The 17912-nt window shown below is 49.4% G+C and overlaps 2 protein-coding genes across 2 annotated transcripts in view; one reads left to right on the forward strand and one right to left on the reverse strand.

Moving 5' to 3' along the window:
- The window catches only part of M1ap (meiosis 1 associated protein), a 74739-nt gene extending 60701 nt beyond the window's left edge, over window positions 1–14038 (forward strand). Inside the window, exons 7-9 of the mRNA XM_059258022.1 lie at window positions 9863–10069; window positions 12073–12213; window positions 13640–14038. Of these exons, the coding sequence (XP_059114005.1) occupies window positions 9863–10069; window positions 12073–12213; window positions 13640–13798 (507 nt within the window). The 3' untranslated portion in view covers window positions 13799–14038. The remainder of the gene's footprint in view (window positions 1–9862; window positions 10070–12072; window positions 12214–13639) is intronic.
- A 745-nt stretch (window positions 14039–14783) lies between these two features.
- On the reverse strand, window positions 14784–17852 carry Dok1 (docking protein 1). Its single transcript, XM_059256740.1, has 5 exons — window positions 17257–17852; window positions 16651–16950; window positions 16420–16513; window positions 16118–16302; window positions 14784–15936 (listed from the first exon to the last, which is right to left on the reverse strand). The coding sequence occupies exons 1-5, from the start codon at window positions 17521–17523 to the stop codon at window positions 15127–15129; spliced, it is 1656 nt and encodes a 551-aa protein (XP_059112723.1). The 5' UTR covers window positions 17524–17852; the 3' UTR covers window positions 14784–15126.
- Window positions 17853–17912: the final 60 nt, after the last annotated feature.

Here is a 17912-nt window from a genome sequence, read left to right on the forward strand (position 1 = left end):
GGCTAGCATGGGTCTTCAGCATATCTCCTCCAGTACAGTATTATAGACAAGGGATAAAACCAGATATCTTTGTTTCTGCTCTTGCCAGCAAAGTGTGCATCTTAGTTAGGGTTTTTATTGCTGTGAAGAGACACTATGACCACAGCAACTCATAAAAGAAAGCATTTAATGAGAGTTTGCTTACAGTTTCAGAAGTTTAGTTCATTGTCATGGCAGGGAGCACAGCAGCATGAAGGCAGACATGGTGCTGGAGAAGCAGCTGAGAGTTCTATGTCTGGATCCATAGGCACAGGAAGAGAGAATGAGCCACTGGGCCTGGCTTGGGCTTTTGAAACCTCAAAGCCCACCCCCAGTGATGTGCTTCCTCCAATAAGGCCACACCTCCTCCAACAAAGCCACACCTCCTAATCCTTCTCAAGTAGTGCCATTCCCTGTGACCTAACATTCAAGTATATGAGCTTATGGGGGCCATTCTTATTCAAACCACAGTGGTTTCTACTACTTTTTACCACTGTGAGTTAAAATTTTGAGGGAGTTTTGTAAGGGAAGAAGTGTTTGCTTGCTTGTTTATTTGTTTGGAAACAGAGTCCTACACTGTCGTCCAGGTTTGCCTGGAACTTACTACCTAGCCCAGGCTGGTTTTCAACTGTGGTGACCCTCTGACATCAGCCTCCCATGAGCCACCACAGCAGGCAGCTGTGAGGTTATTTTTCATTGTTGTTGTTTTACTTTGGTTTTAGTACTTTGTCAAGACAAGGAAGTTCTATCCTGATTCCTAGTATGTTGTTCCTTTTTACTGTGAAAGGTTATTGAATTTTGTCTAAAAAAATTAAATCTACAGGATGACTATATAGTTTTTTTCTCTTTATTTTATCAGTATACAATAATCTATTGACTGATTTTTTTAAAATTTTAAACCAAGGGATTGGAGAGATAGCTCAGCAGTTAAGAACACTTGTTCCTTTTACAGAAGACCCAGGTTCAGTTCCAGCACCCTCATAGTGCCTCACAACCCTCTGTAACCACAGTTCCAGGATATCCAATACCCTCTTCTGACCTCCATAGACACCAGGCATGCATGTGATTGATACACAGACATACCTGCAGGCAAAACACCTAAAAAGATCACATAAAATGATCTTGTCTTCTGCATGCTATCTCGATTGCTGTAGATTCGTATTTACAACTACCCTGCTACATCCAGAAACCAGTTCCCTTGTAGCCTCCTCTACCTATGGCTCTCATAGTCTTTCTGGCCCTCTCCTCCACCACGATCCCCGAGCCTTGAGTGGAAGAGTGTGATTCAAATATCCACAGTCTCTTCTCTTCTGCACCTTGACCAGTTGTGGGTCTCTGAGTTAACCACTATCTACTGCAAAGAAAGAAGTTTCTCTGACGAGGGCTGAGATACACTCTATTCTGTGGGTATTGCGATAAGTCACCAGGAGTTGGTTTACTGCTGTGTCCACTCAGCAGAGGAACAGAAGCAGGTTCTCCCCTAGGGCCCATGTTCTGTCTAGCCACGGATTCTTGGCCCGAGTAATGATAGCAGGTATGAGTTTCAGCTTGTGAAGTGGGCCTTAAATCCAGTCAGAGAGTTGTTTGTTACTTTCATGACATCTGTGCTGATGTTACACCGCTGGGCATGTCTTGCCAGAGCAGTCGTTGTTGGAGTCCACAGGGTTCACAGCTGGGAGAGGTTGGTGGCTCCTTTTCTCCCCCTCACTATAAACCCTGCCTTAGCAGTTTGTCACAGATTTTGCTGTTATGTTTTCAGTTCCATTCACTGTTAATTGTTTTCTAATTTCTCCTGTGATTCCCTCAATTATGCACATGTAGAAATATATTGTTTTATTTTCACATATTCATGAATTCCCAAGTTGCTTTCGTTATCCATTTCTTGTTTCATTCTGCTGTGGTTGGAGAAAACATTTCGGATGAAGAATGTTGACTTGTGAAAACTGGGTAATCTGTTTTAGAGGGTTGGGACTCTTTTACCATGTTTACGGGAGCCAGTGTGAGAGCAGAATGGTTTTATTAGTCTTTTTTTTTTTTTTTTTTTGCTTTTTCAAGATAGGGTTTCTCTGTGTAGCTTTGCACCTTTCCTGGATCTCGCTCTGTAGACCAGGCTGGCCTCAAACTCACAGAGATCCGCCTGGCTCTGCCTCCTGAGTGCTGGGACTAAAGGCGTGCACCACCACCACCCAGCTTATTAGTCAGATTTTTATCACTATGGAAAAATACCTGATATAATCAAGAGAGGGAGCACTTATTTCGGATCCCAATTTCAAATGTTCAGAACATAGTCCTTGGTTCATTTGATTCTGGGCCCATGATAAAAAAAAGATCATGCAGCAGAGACTAACTACTCAGTCTGTGCTAGACAGGAAGCAGAGAGAGTTCCAGGAAGGGAGATCAAGGCAAGATCTAACTTCCAAGGATACTCCCCTAAGTTTCCTGCAGCTAAGCCCCACCTCTTAAAGTTTCTAGCTTCTCCCATGTGGTTCCACCTACTGAGGACCAAGATTTCTACACTCAGTCTATGGGAGCTATTTTAGATCCAAACCATGGTACAAGAATTGGATGCTGCAACAGCTTCTTCTATACTCTTCATTCCATCCTTTCTAGGGTGAGAGAAAAAAGCAAATGCTAAGCAAACCTAATTTCTTCCTTGTTTTCTTCCAGTTTCCAAAGGCCCAATGCATGCTTATCTTGTCGTCTCTTTTCCTGGACGAATTAGACCAAGGAGATGCCTCCCTTTCCACAAGCAAAGCTAAATGGGTGTTTTGTTCCTCCCTGCTCCCTTGCCTGCCTCTGAAACACCTCACTGCACAACTAGCCATGTTTCATTAATTGCACACTGCATTTGTTCAATGGCCATCACATTGATGCCAGACCAAGGCAGTGCTGGCCTATGAGATTCAAGTTTCTCCCTGCTCTAACAAATACTCACCTGACTCCTTGCAGGGTTTGTATTAGTGCCTCTGTGATTTCTGTCAACCAGAGGTCAGTAACCATATCCTCTTCCTTCCCTTTGCTATCCGTAAGGAGTCATTAAGCTGTAACTAGAAGAAAACCATACATACAACTGTAAATAAGTTGGGGGAGGATGATCTTACTCAGGCTGAACTTGGAGTATGGTGTACCATTCAGACCTGCCCCTGTCCACATCTGCTCTGAGGAGAAAGAACCTGCTTTGTAAAGTCTAAGCCACATTCTATGGCAAGATCTCCAATTACACATTAAACAAAGGCATCTTTCACATACTGTACATTAGCTACCTTTCTCATTGATGGGAGCAAATACCTAACGAGGAACAACTTAAAGGAAGAGAGATTTATTTTGTCTCACAGTGAGGAGAGACACCATGGTGGGGAAAGGGCTCGGCAAGGAAGGCTCACAGTGGCAGAGGCACAAGGCTGCTTGATCACATCTTGGTGGACCAGAATAGGAATCCAGGCCAGACTGTAAGCCTCTGCGGATCCACTTCCTTCGGCTAGCCTCCTAAAGGTTCCCTCCCAAACAGCTCCACCAACAGGGGACTGCAGCCAATACATGAGCATATAGGAGATATTCTACATCCATAGCATAGTATCTTCCTTCTGGTAAGGTTAGCATCTAAATCATGCTCTTTTCCTTAGAACCAGCCAAAGTATATTAGCAAAGTATATTCGCAGTTATATATGGTCATTGGCACTGTTCCCCTTGAGGACTCCAAAGGCTGCTGGTTTTGAGATGTTCCCAGTACTTTTTCTCAGCCTCAGATACTTGCTGTGGCAGTTAGCCACACCCAGCATAAGCACAATTGCTCGTCCTAACAGGTCAACCTATAACTTAGCTAACATCCTCAGACTTGGGGCCTAGACTTCCAGTCTCTAGTGCCATAAGCCACTACCCAGGGGGAGATGCTGCAGTCCTAAACAGGAGCCTTCAAGTTCAACCTCCTTCCTCCTCACTCTCTCCAGATGCTCCTGGGAACTGAAGATAAGTTAACATTGTCCTCTACTACGGACTTATTATTTCTCTCCCAGAGCTTTCTGACAATCTCTTTATGTGTCAAGCCCATAAGTTTTAAAACATTCTATAAAATTCTTTCAGCTACAGAAAAATCTAAGGAGAGGGAGGAGACAAAAAACAAATCTTCTCGGTCCTCTGACAGTCCCAACGTTGGCAGAGAGTTTTGAGACTGCTGTCCTTTCTACATACCAGCTAAATAACAGAGACTTAGCTGTTGTCTCAGAGTCAATCAGCTCAGAGTCCAGTGTCTGAAAGTGTTCTGTGTGCAACACTCAGAGATTCTTAGCAAGCCCATAGTGTAACATGTATGACTCTTCTTAAGGATGAGATCCAAGAAACATCACACACCAGGGCCCCTAGCTCGTTGCCTCAGTGGCAAGATCTCTCATGCTTAGTCAAGTCTTGGGCAGGTGGTTAACTTATCAGTTTGTTTAGGACTGAGAAGTTTTCTGGGACACGGGACAATCGTTCCTAAATATAGACCAGTCAGAAGAGTGGGTCATGTGACGTCTTAGACAAACATCCTTTATGAGCTTCCCCCTTACTCTATTATAAATGCCAAGAGGACACAGAGTATATCTAGTGAGTTTCTGCACACCTAGTGCTTGGAACATGATAAGTATTCAATAAAAAAATCTTTATATGCATAAGTGTTTTGCCTGCATGTATGTGTGTGTGCACCTCATGATACCTAGTGCCCATGGAGATCAGAAGAGGGTGTCAGATCCCCTGAGAGTGGAGTTACAGATGACTGTGAGCCACCATGAGGGTGCCAGGAATTAAACCTAAGTATTTGATTCTGCAAGTGCTCCTAACCAATGGGCCATCTTTGCAGCTCCCTACTCAATAAATTTTAACAAACTTACAAACAAGTGCTTGAACTGGTACAAAATAGAAGATTGAAAACAATGATGGTTGAAATCCTGAGCCATAATCAGAAGTTACTTTGGCCAATTAAAGCTAAGCAATTACCTAGTCTTCCCTAAGACTTAGCAAGGCCGTGTTCCCATGGTAGGCAAACACTCTGACACACACATATACCATAATTTTAACGTTATTTACTCCCAGCTTAATGGATTCAGTAAGCCTCAGGTAGACTTTGCATCACATTTTGAATCTGTTCTGCAGGGGGGAGGGACAAAATTTTAGATACAAGCAAAATAATAGCACTATATGAACTTTTTTTATTTTTTATTTTTTGTGTATGCATTGGTGTTTTGCCTACATGTATGCATGTGTGAGGGTGTTGGATCTTCTGGATCTGGAGTAACAGACAGTTGTGAGCTGTCATGTGAGTGCTGGGAATTGAATCTGGGTACTTTGGAAGAGCAGTCAGTGCTCTTAAACACTGAGCCGTCTTTCCAGCCCGCATATGGACTTCTAAGGTTCTCCACAATGCTCTTCACACAGTGTCTGTGGCTGGGTAAGCATTCCACTGTTTGAGATCATTATTATCATAGTTATAGTTATATCACCTATCTCCACCCATTCTTTTATTGAGGAAGCATCATACTTCTCATCTATCTTTATCCAAGATTTTATTGAAGAGGCACCATACTTCCAAAATTATCAGCCCCTAACTGTCAACCACAAGAACAGTCACAGCTTTTCTTCTTGGAAGAATGAGTGGGTTCCCTCCCCTTGCCAGAGACCACCAGACCCCATGGTGTTCTGTGCCACATGGTTTGATGGCACTGAGTTAAGATGGCAGAGATTTCCCTCCTCTCTCCAAAGCCACCAGCAGGTGGTAGATGCCTCCCTGAGTCACTTTTCCATTGTCTTCCACAAAGTACTGATGGTCCCTTTCCCATTGTCTTCCACAAAGTACTGATGGTCCCTTTCCATTGTCTTCCACAAAGTACTGATGGTCCCTTTCCCATTGTCTTCCACAAAGTACTGATGGTCCCTTTCCATTGTCTTCCACAAAGTACTGATGGTCCCTTTCCCATTGTCTTCCACAAAGTACTGATGGTCCCTTTCCCATTGTCTTCCACAAAGTACTGATGGTCCCTTTCCATTGTCTTCCACAAAGTACTGATGGTCCCTTTCCATTGTCTTCCACAAAGTACTGATGGTCCCTTTCCCATTGTCTTCCACAAAGTACTGATGGTCCCTTTCCATTGTCTTCCACAAAGTACTGATGGTCTCTTTCCCATTGTCTTCCACAAAGTACTGATGGTCCCTTTCCCATTGTCTTCCACAAAGTACTGATGGTCCCTTTCCATTGTCTTCCACAAAGTACTGATGGTCCCTTTCCATTGTCTTCCACAAAGTACTGATGGTCCCTTTCCATTGTCTTCCACAAAGTACTGATGGTCCCTTTCCATTGTCTTCCACAAAGTACTGATGGTCCCTTTCCATTGTCTTCCATAAAGTACTGGTGGTCCCTTTCCATTGTCTTCCACAAAGTACTGATGGTCCCTTTCCATTGTCTTCCACAAAGTACTGATGGTCCCTTTCCCATTGTCTTCCACAAAGTACTGATGGTCCCTTTCCCATTGTCTTCCACAAAGTACTGATGGTCCCTTTCCCATTGTCTTCCACAAAGTACTGATGGTCCCTTTCCCATTGTCTTCCACAAAGTACTGATGGTCCCTTTCCATTGTCTTCCATAAAGTACTGATGGTCCCTTTCCCATTGTCTTCCACAAAGTACTGATGGTCCCTTTCCATTGTCTTCCACAAAGTACTGATGGTCCCTTTCCCATTGTCTTCCACAAAGTACTGATGGTCCCTTTCCATTGTCTTCCATAAAATACTGATGGTCCCTTTCCATTGTCTTCCACAAAGTACTGATGGTCCCTTTCCCATTGTCTTCCATAAAGTACTGATGGTCCCTTTCCATTGTCTTCCATAAAGTACTGATGGTCCCTTTCCATTGTCTTCCACAAAGTACTGATGGTCCCTTTCCCATTGTCTTCCATAAAGTACTGATGGTCCCTTTCCATTGTCTTCCATAAAGTACTGATGGTCCCTTTCCCATTGTCTTCCACAAAGTACTGATGGTCCCTTTCCATTGTCTTCCATAAAGTACTGATGGTCCCTTTCCCATTGTCTTCCACAAAGTACTGATGGTCCCTTTCCATTGTCTTCCATAAAGTACTGATGGTCCCTTTCCATTGTCTTCCATAAAGTACTGATGGTCCCTTTCCCATTGTCTTCCATAAAGTACTGATGGTCCCTTTCCCATTGTCTTCCATAAAGTACTGATGGTCCCTTTCCATTGTCTTCCATAAAGTACTGATGGTCCCTTTCCCATTGTCTTCCACAAAGTACTGATGGTCCCTTTCCATTGTCTTCCATAAAGTACTGATGGTCCCTTTCCATTGTCTTCCACAAAGTACTGATGGTCCCTTTCCCATTGTCTTCCACAAAGTACTGATGGTCCCTTTCCCATTGTCTTCCATAAAGTACTGATGGTCCCTTTCCCATTGTCTTTCAAATTATTCTTATGTTGGAATGATAGAACTAGTATGAGTTTGTTGTTCCCCATCTTGTGTAACTGGGAAATTGTTACATTTGTGCCAGATGTGATTAATGGTCTCTGCCAGCAAAAGGGCATAACTTACCAATGACTATAACCATTCTGACTCCATGTTTATTAGAGATCTGTGGTTTTCCTTGGAAAAGGACCATAGAAAGTTGCCTTGTTTCCATCTCATCAAAAAGGGTGTGCCTGCAGATTCATTTGTAAATGTTTGTCTTCATTCTATCCTCTGCTGTCTCCATGGCATGTGACACTCACCACTGCCCCCAGGGTCCAGCCCTTGTTTGTCCTGTGGACTGGCTGAGTTGATCTCAGGGTCCTGTCCCCACCCACTGTCCTGTTGTACTAAAGCTTTCCCTACACACTTCCTCTTTTTCTTCTTGGTCTGCAGGCTGCTTCAGCATCTTCTTAACCCTTCACTGGGTTATATCACCTATCTCCACCCATTCTTTTATTGAGGAAGCATCATACTTCTCATCTATCTTTATCCAAGATTTTATTGAAGAGGCACCATACTTCCAAAATTATCAGCCCCTAACTGTCAACCACAAGAACAGTCACAGCTTTGCAGGGGCATCCCCACAGTCATCCGTCCCATCCTAACTGCAGCTAGTGCAGCATCACCAGACTCTTGTTCTCAGAACAAGACCCGATGCTCCAAACCATCCTCTACACACCTCCATTTCAAGACTAACTTTAAGACTTGGGGGTGGGAAAATAGCTCAGTGGTAGAGTGTTTGCCTAGCATGTGTGAGGCCCTAAGTTTAATTTCTAGTGACACACACACAAATAATAATAATAATAATAATAACAAAATAAATTGTTATTTATTTTGGGAGGGGAGGCTGGGAAAATGACTCAGTCAGACCTGAGTTTGATCCCTAGAGCAACCCACATTAAAAAAAAAAAAAAAAATCTACCATGGTGGGACAAGCTTATAATCCCAGTGGTAGAGAGGCACATGGATCCCTGGGGCTTACCAGATAGCCAGCCTAGCCTACTTGGTGAGTTCCGGGCCAAAGAGAAACCCTGTTTAAGAAAACAGGCACCTGAAAAATGACACCTGAGGTTATCTTTTACACACACACACACACACACACACACACACACACACACACAGAGTTTTAATTCTTAGAGCCAGGCATGTTGGCTGATCCCAGCACAGGAAGTTGAAGCAGCCTAGCAAGCCTGGGCTACAATAGTGAGTTCTTAGATAACCTGGGCTACATAGCAAAAGCTTTTCTTAGGTGGGGGAAGAAGAGGAGGAGGTGATTTAATGTTATCACATTCAATTTCTAGTGCAAAAAAATGTATTTAGGAAGAATTATAATTTTAGAAAGAATTTTTGTTTGTTTGTTTTTGTTTTCTTGAGACAAGGTCTCATATATAAGCCAGGCTGGCCTTGAAGTTGTGATCCTTCAGCCCCCATCTCCTGAGTACAGGGATTAAAGGTAAATACCCCCACACCCAGCTGGTAAAAAAAAAAAAAATCTGGGATAAAAGAGATGGTTCATTGAGTAAAACCACTAGCCATTCAACCCTAATCACTCAAGTTCAATCCAAGCACTCTAATCGTTTTTACTTTATGTGTATGGATGTTTTGCCTGCATGTACATCCATACACTACTTGGGTACCTGGTGCCCATGAAGGCCAGAAGGAGGAGGCAATGGATCCCCTGGAACTGGAATTACAGATGGTTGTGAGCCACCATGTGGGTCCTGGAACTGCTGAGCCATCTCTCTCTCTGGGCCCTGGTGGCATGCATCTTTAATCTCAACACTCCTATGGCAAGATAGGGGTGGAGACAGGAGAATTGCCCAGAAGCATGTGGATCAACTAGCCTAGAATAGACACCAGAAACAAAAACCCTGCCACAACAAGAACCAAGTTCCAAAACTTGTCCTCTGACATACACACACCATGGCACATACATGCCTGCACACACACACACACACACACACACACACACACACACACATAAATAAATCACATACATACAACATACACAAGATTGTCATTTTTCAGACTCCACACTTAGTATTTAATAGTCTATCTGGAACGTACCCACTTCAAGTTAAAGAACAGTTCTTAGTATATGTCTTCACCAAAACCTTTTTGTGTATTTTCTGTAATTGTGTAAATACACACACACACACACACACACACACACAAGCCTTTTTGTGTATTCTCTGTAAACCAGGCAGGAAGAGCAGTAATTGTGCTATCAGGAGCTCCTCCCTTCTAAGGGCCAAAGTGAAATGTGTCTTTCCTCCTTGACACCCCAAAGAGAACTCAGAATCTTCAGTTGGGGTTGTCCTCAAAACAACCAAAGACTGAAGATGTATGTCCTTGTTGCAGAAAAGAGACTGGCTGCTGTTGGCCAGAGGGGAACCCCAGATCGCCAGACACAACCAGAATGTCGCCGCCAGCAGCTTCTACGTGATCACACCATCTCAGTCTCTCACACTGCTGGTGAAGTTGGTGGCCACGAGGGAACTGATGCTGCCTGGCTTCTTCCCCCTGCTATCTGAGGACCCCCCTGAAGACAGCCTGAAGATGATGGAGGCAAGTGCAGCCTTTGTGTCTTAGTGTCCTCTTGCTGTGAAGAGACACCATGACCAAGGCAGCTCTTACAAGAGAAGGCATTTAACTGGGGGCTGGCTTACAGTTTAGAGGCTTAGTCCATTACCAACATGGTGGAAACCATGGCGGCACACATGGCTGGAGCAGTGGCTGAGAGCTACATCCTGATCCTCAGGCAGAGAGACACGGGGCCTGATGTGGGCCTCTGAAACCTCAAAGTCCACTCCCAGCGACACACTTCCTCCAGCACGGCCACACTGCCTAATCCTTCCAAAGTAGTCACCAACTGGGGACTGAGCACGCAAACCTATGAGCCTGTGGTAGTCAATCCCGTTTAAACCACACACCATGGGACAAATAGAAGGGAGCTTGAGAAAGGGGTGAGGGAGAAAAAAGTGGACCATAAGGGAACAGATGGGGAGCAGATGGGGTTTGTTACGGCCATCTTAGATAAAAGCCAGGATAGAAAATGAAGTGAGAGGAAGTCAATGGTCCGATTATGAAAATTAATTGAGAAGAGAACCTGGTTTGAGGGAAATAAGGTTTGTGAAGAGATAGTTGAGAGAGAAATGGGCCTCGACATAGACAAATAATTGGGAATTAGTGCCATCCATCTTAAGAGAAGATCCCGCAAATGTGGGCACATGTACAAACCTATGCATGCACACACACATATATACCCCTGAAATCTGATGTAAATGAGTGCCAACAAGTAGCTAGCTGCGAAGAAAAAGGGGCCAGTATCCCAGAAGGGAAAGCTGACAGCAGGCAGGAGAGGAAGTCCAGACAGGAAGTCCAGGTCCAGGTGCTCAATCTGATCTGTTTAGCTTGGTCCGGAACGCCAGCCGTCATGAGCCTCCTCTCATCTGCACTGGGCATTGCAGAGGAGGCTGTGAGGTTTCATAGAGGAGAGGGGGACAACAGGAAGGAAGGGACCAAAGCCCGGTGGGAGCCATCGAACCAAGACATGATGGCAGTAAGGGAGATGCCGATGGGAAGACATGGGCGGATTCTCACGTCTTCAAGTGTTTGTCACGGTGCTCTAGTGTGTGTGTGCCGAGCCTCTAGACAGATGGCAGTGTGTCTGTGGCTCCACCTGCGCACCTCTGTGTGACACTGCATTCCTGTAGTGTGTATATGCATGCTTGTGCTCGGGGCCTCTGCTGGGGAAGAGGAGTAAAAGAAGTCTGAAATTCAAATGCAAAGCAGCCAGCAGGCCAGGAGGCAGCCTTCTTCGGCACCCCCTCTCCCCTCCTCTCCACCTCCTCCCCTGTGCTCTCCCAGCCCTCCTCCTCTCTAGATCCTGCCTTTCCTCCCGGGTTGGGGTGGAGAGGGCTCTGGACTGGGAGAGTGGGAACGGCAGGCTGAGGAGCAGAAAGGACAGAGTCTGGGATTGTGCTTGCTGCTCGACAGCCATGGGAAGGCAAAGAGGTGGGCAGGAGTGCCCTGGCTCCCTCGGGAGGGTCTCCCTTCACGGCCAGTGGTTCCTGGCACAGGATGTTGTGGCCGGAAAACCTAGCTACTCAGGAATGCTGTGCTCCAATGGCCTCCTTCTCCGCCCCACTCACCTCAGGCTGAGAACTCCCTGTACTTGTATTGAGGACTGGAGCATCTCAACCCTGCCTGTAACCTGAAGACATACCCACCCTCGGCCTCCACACTGGACTCCTTGTACCTCTCGGGGAGTTCTGGTTTTTCTCAGAACCCAGTGACACTTCCTGGGGCTAGTACTAGGGGCTTCAGAGTCTCTAACCACCAGGCGTTCCATCTACTTCGCCCGACATCAGCACACTCTCGTGGGCGGGCGGACACCAGCGGGACTCACCTATCTCAGCCTCAGCCGCGGTCTGGGGTCCTCCCCATCCCCCAGCCTCTCACATGCTCAGGTCTCTACGGGGGCCTCTCGTGTTCTATGACCTTGATTTCCTGAATTAAGCGTCCCTCCTCCTCCTCCTCCTCCTCCTCCTCCTCCTCCTCCTCCTCAGAGCACACTAGACAGCCTGGAGCTGGGGCCCACCTACAACCCCCTGCAAGTGGAGAGCCACCTGTACGCACATCTGAGCAGCACCTATGCCAAGCCTCAGGGGCGCCTCTGCACAAGCTGGGAGAGCCGGGGCCTTAGAAAGGTACCTCTCCCTCGTCCGTCCCGTCCTTCCCTTTGTCCCCATCCCCTTTGTGCCCCGAGTCCAAGGCTCCGTCTCCACCCCGCAAGAGCACCAGAACAAAGAGAGTGGCCCACTCCACACCCCCACGGGTGGAGGGGAAAACCAAGCTGAAGAAGGAGAGAGAACCTGCTGAGGCAATCGAAGGCCGTAGCTGAGGGAGGGGGAGCGGACAGGGGGCGGTGTCGGTTGGTCTGGGGTCTGTTTTGTTTTCCGGAGACTGGGCTCACCACGCAGCAGTACAGCCCAGACTGATCTTGAGCTGGCCATCGGCCCGCCTCAGCCTCCCGGGGGTGGGGAGGGAGGGTGGGGAGAGGTGACATGGCTCATGCCATCACACCTGTGGCTTAGGTATTCTAACTGTGATGTTATCTGCTGGCTGTCTTGTTAAGCAAACAGGCCACACTGGAACGCCAACCACTGCCCTCTCTTTGGAAAGAAAACAGGGCTGACAGGGAGGCGGGACTAGAACTGCCTAAGGGAAGGGAAAGGAAGGCGCCTAGAGCTCCAGGCGCGGGCCAGGCTTTCTTTTTTTTTTTTTTTTTTTTTTGGTTTTTCGAGACAAGGTTTCTCTGTGTAGCTTTGCGCCTCTCCTGGAACTCACTTGGTAGCCCAGGCTGGCCTCGAACTCACAGAGATCCGCCTGGCTCTGCCTCCCTCCCGAGTGCTGGGATTAAAGGCGTGCGCCACCACCGCCCGGCGCGGGCCAGGCCCAGCACGGGCCAGGCTTTCTAACAAGAGCTCACTTACTCTTCACAGTACCAGCAAGGGGAGCGTCACAGAGGACAGGTGAGGGGCCACACCTGGACTCCTACCTCAGAATGGGGCTCCGGAGAAAAGGCTCGAAACCAAAAGCCAAGCATGGTGGCTCACACCCGTAATCCCAGCGCTCAGGAAGCTGAGGCAGGAGGATTGCTGGACACTTGAGGCCATCCTAGGCTACAGTGAGACCTGAAAAGAAGGGCAGGAGAGATCAGAAGGGAAACTGAAGTGTTTCTAGGAGGTCCATGGTCTATTGTATTAAGGTTTCCTTTTGCTCAGAGGACTTTCCTGATTTCTCTGTAACTGAGCATTTGGAAAAACCCCCATTTTTGTCTCAGCTAAAATTGCTGAAGGATGTTTCTAAACTCCGGAAGAAGCAATGACCAGATGCACAGGAGCAGAGCCCACCGTGAGGGCTTGGTAGGCAAGCTGACAGAGAAGGGACACCGGGCAAGAAGATGCTGCAGAGGTTGCAGCCCAGGGGACTCCAGTCACTACCCTGGGCCTTCAGGGTGTCACTCCAGGAGTGAGATCTGGGAAGGAATTAGGACCAGAGTCCAGCAGGAAACAGTGACAGGAACTTGGGAACTGTCTGGTCTTCACAGAGGACTCTGGTTGTTCTTTGCAGGCTGGACAGTTGCAGACCAGCAGAGTTCGAGCCACAGTGGTCCCCTTGCCAGTGGCTCCAGCCCCAGCTAGAGCTCCCAAGACGTCAGCAGCCAGCAAAGCTTCCTCAGGAACCTTCCTGCCCTCTGATTCAGAGGAAGAGTATCTTTCTCAGACATAAGTCCCCAGCGCCAGGACACAGCCATTCCACACAGATGGCTGCCTGAGGGCAGATCTGCCTGCTCTCAATCTGCGCCTGTGAGCTCAGGCTCTCCCACCTCGGTCCCCAGTGCTGCCATTGCCCAACCCAGGGCTGAAAGCAACACACCCAGGCCTGTCTTTTGTCCAGCAGGGATTTTCTTTCTCCTTTGGATCATTTGATAGTGTTGACACAAATAAGTAAATGCCCAGTAAGCCTCTACCATTGTTCGGAGCATTCCTAGGCCAGAATTTCTTCCTGCAGCTCTGTGTAAGAAGGTGGACGAGGTCAGGTCACCCTTGGGAAACTGCAACTCAAGAATTTCGATGAGGTTTTCACAGCTCCAGAAAAACCAAGACATTAGAACCTGAACCCTGGTCCAGAAGAGTCCCCCTCCCAAACCACCCACAGCAGTTCCCTTCAGCTTCAGACCCCTGTGAGCAAGCGTGTGCGTATGTGGAAGGGGCAGGGTGCTGTAGTGCTGCCCAGCAGAAGGGAGTGGACACTGTGAAAGAAGCTTACTCCACACCTCATCTCCTCTCCCCACACTGCCTCCCTTCCTGTCTGCTCCCTTGAACTACAGAAAAAATAGCTGCCATTTAGAAAGCACCTTCCGATGCCTTAGATGACACTAAGTGCTTGGGCAATGTATCCACTTCAGTGCGAGCAACCCATGGAAGCCGAGCCAAATTCTCACCCTTGGTGGAAGGACAGTGGAGGAAAGTTAAGGACTGCGGACAGCAGATACCTGACCCAGGGTCACAGAGCTAGAGACCAGCCCAGGTGAGCCCGCGGCCACCCAGGCTCTGAGCCACCACAGGTAGACTTCCCTGCCTGGGGCCCTTTCCTCCTTCCCTGGTCCCCAACATGTTTCTGGTTCTTCTCTTGATCTGTCTACACTCGCCTCCAGCACATGCTGCCACTGTGTCTACTCACACACACAGACTTTTTCAACCCAAACTGGCTTTAATGAGATTTATTTTATAAATTAAAAAATACATCTGCCAAAGAACAATACAAGACCGAGGATCCATACTGGCCTCCCCAAAGTGCACCCACTCTGACCAGCAGACCCCTTCCATAGGCCTAGTCCAGGAGCCATCCATTCCTTAGCGCTGCCGCCTCCCCAGAGCCTACCTCTCAGCCTTATCATGTGTTCTACTTCCTATGACTTCCTGGGGCTGGTCATCCCTCCATGCCTCTGGTCCCCTAGTCTTAACATAGGCCCCTCCCACCCTCTGGTTCCGGCTGGTTAGAACAGGTTTGATGTTCAGTGCCACCTCTCCATGAAGCTCCTGTCAGCAACTGTCTCAGGTGGAGCCCTCTGACTTGACCCCTGCCCCCTCACTCCCTACTCCAGAAAGCCCACAGTCCCAACCCCCTGAGGTCCCGCTCTTCTGGACCTGGCTGTACAGAGCTGTGTCTGAGCTGTGACCTTTGCTGCCATTGCCGCCTGTGGTACCAGGGTCAGGAAGGGCCAAGCCCTGCGGCTTGGGGGCAGGGACAGGCTTCGAGCTCCGAGGAGGCGGCACAGCATAGTCATCTGTAGCGGGGTTGTAGGGGAGCTCATAGCCCTCCTCCTTCGCCCGAGCCTGGCACCACCATGCATCCTTAGGCTCCTGAGGCAGATCATAAAGGCCCCGGGGAGGGGCTGGGGCCAGGCCCTCAGGTTCATCATAGATGGGGTCCTCTTTGGAGTCTGTCAGCTTGGTCTTCAGCAACTGCTGCTGCACGTGCCCATACAAGTCCCAGTAGAGAGGTTTCTTCGAATGCACCCCCTCCCCTGCCCTAGCAGGGGTGCTGCCCAGGGGGTCTGAGTATAGAGAGTCCTGAGAAGGGCCTGGGAGAATCCGCAGGGAGTCTAAAGGCTCAGCATATAGGGCTGGGGGGCTGCCCAGGGGCTCCTGAGGGACAGGAGGGGAAGCTACCTTTCCCTCTGCCTCCCCTTCATGGGAGTCCGTCCTGAGGATATCTTGTCCCTGTCCCGCCTTTCCTTGGGCTTTCTGCTGCTGGATGGCAGCCTCAACTGCCTGAAAGATGTCATTTCCCTGTGCAGTCTGGAAGGTGAAGGTTCCAGGGCCAGAGGGGCAGCGGCGACCCGCTTCAAAAGAGAACATTACCTGAGGGTGTGGAGGGAAACATAAGAGCTGAGTCATAAGGACTGTCATAAGAGCTGAGTCACAGGTCTGACCAAGTCAGTGTATCTGCAGAGAAGAGACCACCTGGGAACGGAATCGGTCATCTACACCCACCCCCATCTTACACCCTCCCTGACAGTCATCCTCCAGACAGCCCCTGCACCTTGTCCCGGCCGTAGCGGCGCAACAGAGTGTAGGGCCAGAAAAGGAGCGGCTCCAGGATTTGACTCTGGGCTCCCAAAGTCAGGAGGGTCAGCTTCTCAGCCTCCACCCTCAGTATGTAGGAGCCTTGCAGGCCGCAGCGTTCTGAAGCCTCCGTCCTCTGCGTGGTTACCCAGAACTGGGAGCCTGAAAGGAACACATAGAAAGAGGAAGGAGCCCTGGGGCAGGTTAGGGCCTCGGCAGACTCCAATCACTAGCTCCACGACAGCACATCTCCCGACTCCATTCATGCCAAGCATCTACCTTCCCAGGTGGGACTGTACAGCGAATTCTCCAGCATCTCCAGGGCAGAAAACTTAGGCGGGTTCTCCGTCTGCGCCAAAGCCCAGCTGCCTTTCTGCGGAAAAAAGGAACATCGAGGAATATGTAATTCCCTTAGGTCTGGAGTGGGTGCAGGAGGTTCAGTGCTGCGGTAATAGCCCCCATTCTCGCAGTGTCCCTTAGGCCCAGGGCCGCTCACCCCCATCCCCTCACCGGAAAGGCATTTCTGCATAAAGTCTGCACCCAGGCGACGCTGGACGGGGCGTCCGCCGCCAGCAGGTGCGAGCGCTGCGCGGTGTCCAGGCGGAAGGCAGTGGCGCCGGGCTCAGGGGGACTCTCCACAGACACAGGGGCCACGCTCACACACTCAGCCAGGCGGATCATCTTGCAGTCCAGACGGCGAGAGCCGCCTCGGCCCCCTCCAGTGCTCGACCCCTTGTGGTCAAAGAACTCCAGCCGCGCTACGCCGTGGGGACTAGCTGGGTAGAGCACAGCCCAGGTTTTCCTCCACCTCTGGGAAAAAAACGAAAGACGCGGGAGTGCGGGGCAGCACGCGCCCCACGGGGAAAGAGAGACCCACGCAGGCCGATCTGAGTCTGGGGCTTCCCAGGCAGGGACACTTTCCCAAAGATAATGCCATCCCAACTCCGCACCCAGGAGGGTACAGCCTGGGGCTTCAAGGGGCTCTACAATTGCCCGCGCGGCGTTTCGACCTGCTTCCGGCCCCTCTCCTCTTTCTGGATACTTTCACCCACTTCTAGTCCAGAGGGGTTTCGCCATCCCCCACGGCACACACAGACACACACACACACACACTACCTTGGTCCCAAAGCGCTGACTCTGCAGAAAGAGCGGACCCTCCATCACAGCCCCTTCCATGGTCCGGGCGGTTCCTTCCGCGCTTCCTGGCCCCAGGGGCAGGGGGCGGGGCGGGGCGGGGCTGCAGGGTGCCAGAGGCGTGCCCGCCCCTCCCCGGCCCCTGCGGCGATGATGGGGGAATGGAGGAAGAGGAGCCAGCAGGAAGAAGTCAGGGTCCCCAGATAAGAGGACTGGGGCCTTTATCCTACTGTTGCACAGTGGCGCCATTCAGGGAAGCCGTGATTGACAACCAGAGGGCCCTAGTGCCTGGGAAATGGGGGCTGAGAGTGACGTCATATGCTTAACGTGACATCGGAGTGAAAGCCGTGACATCATCCGCAGGCACCCCGGGAGCACCATAACAACCAAGGGGGCCCCCTGGACGGGACATTAGTTCCCCTTGCGGGACCTGCTCCCATGGCCCAGCCCTGGAGTTGAACTGGACTGTTAATATTCTGCCTAGCTGGAGTTGTGGAGGAACGGCTGGGGGGCTGGAAAGTTTCCCGCAGCCACAGGGGCCGATCCCGAAACCGTTTGCAAGTCCAGCATCCTGACCGCGGCTGCCTGGCCTCCAACCTGCGGGGAAAAGAAAGCTTCATTGAGCCAGGAGAGGGGGG

This window comes from Peromyscus eremicus, chromosome 3 (genome assembly GCF_949786415.1).
Source record: "Peromyscus eremicus chromosome 3, PerEre_H2_v1, whole genome shotgun sequence".
Lineage (NCBI taxonomy): Eukaryota > Metazoa > Chordata > Mammalia > Rodentia > Cricetidae > Peromyscus > Peromyscus eremicus.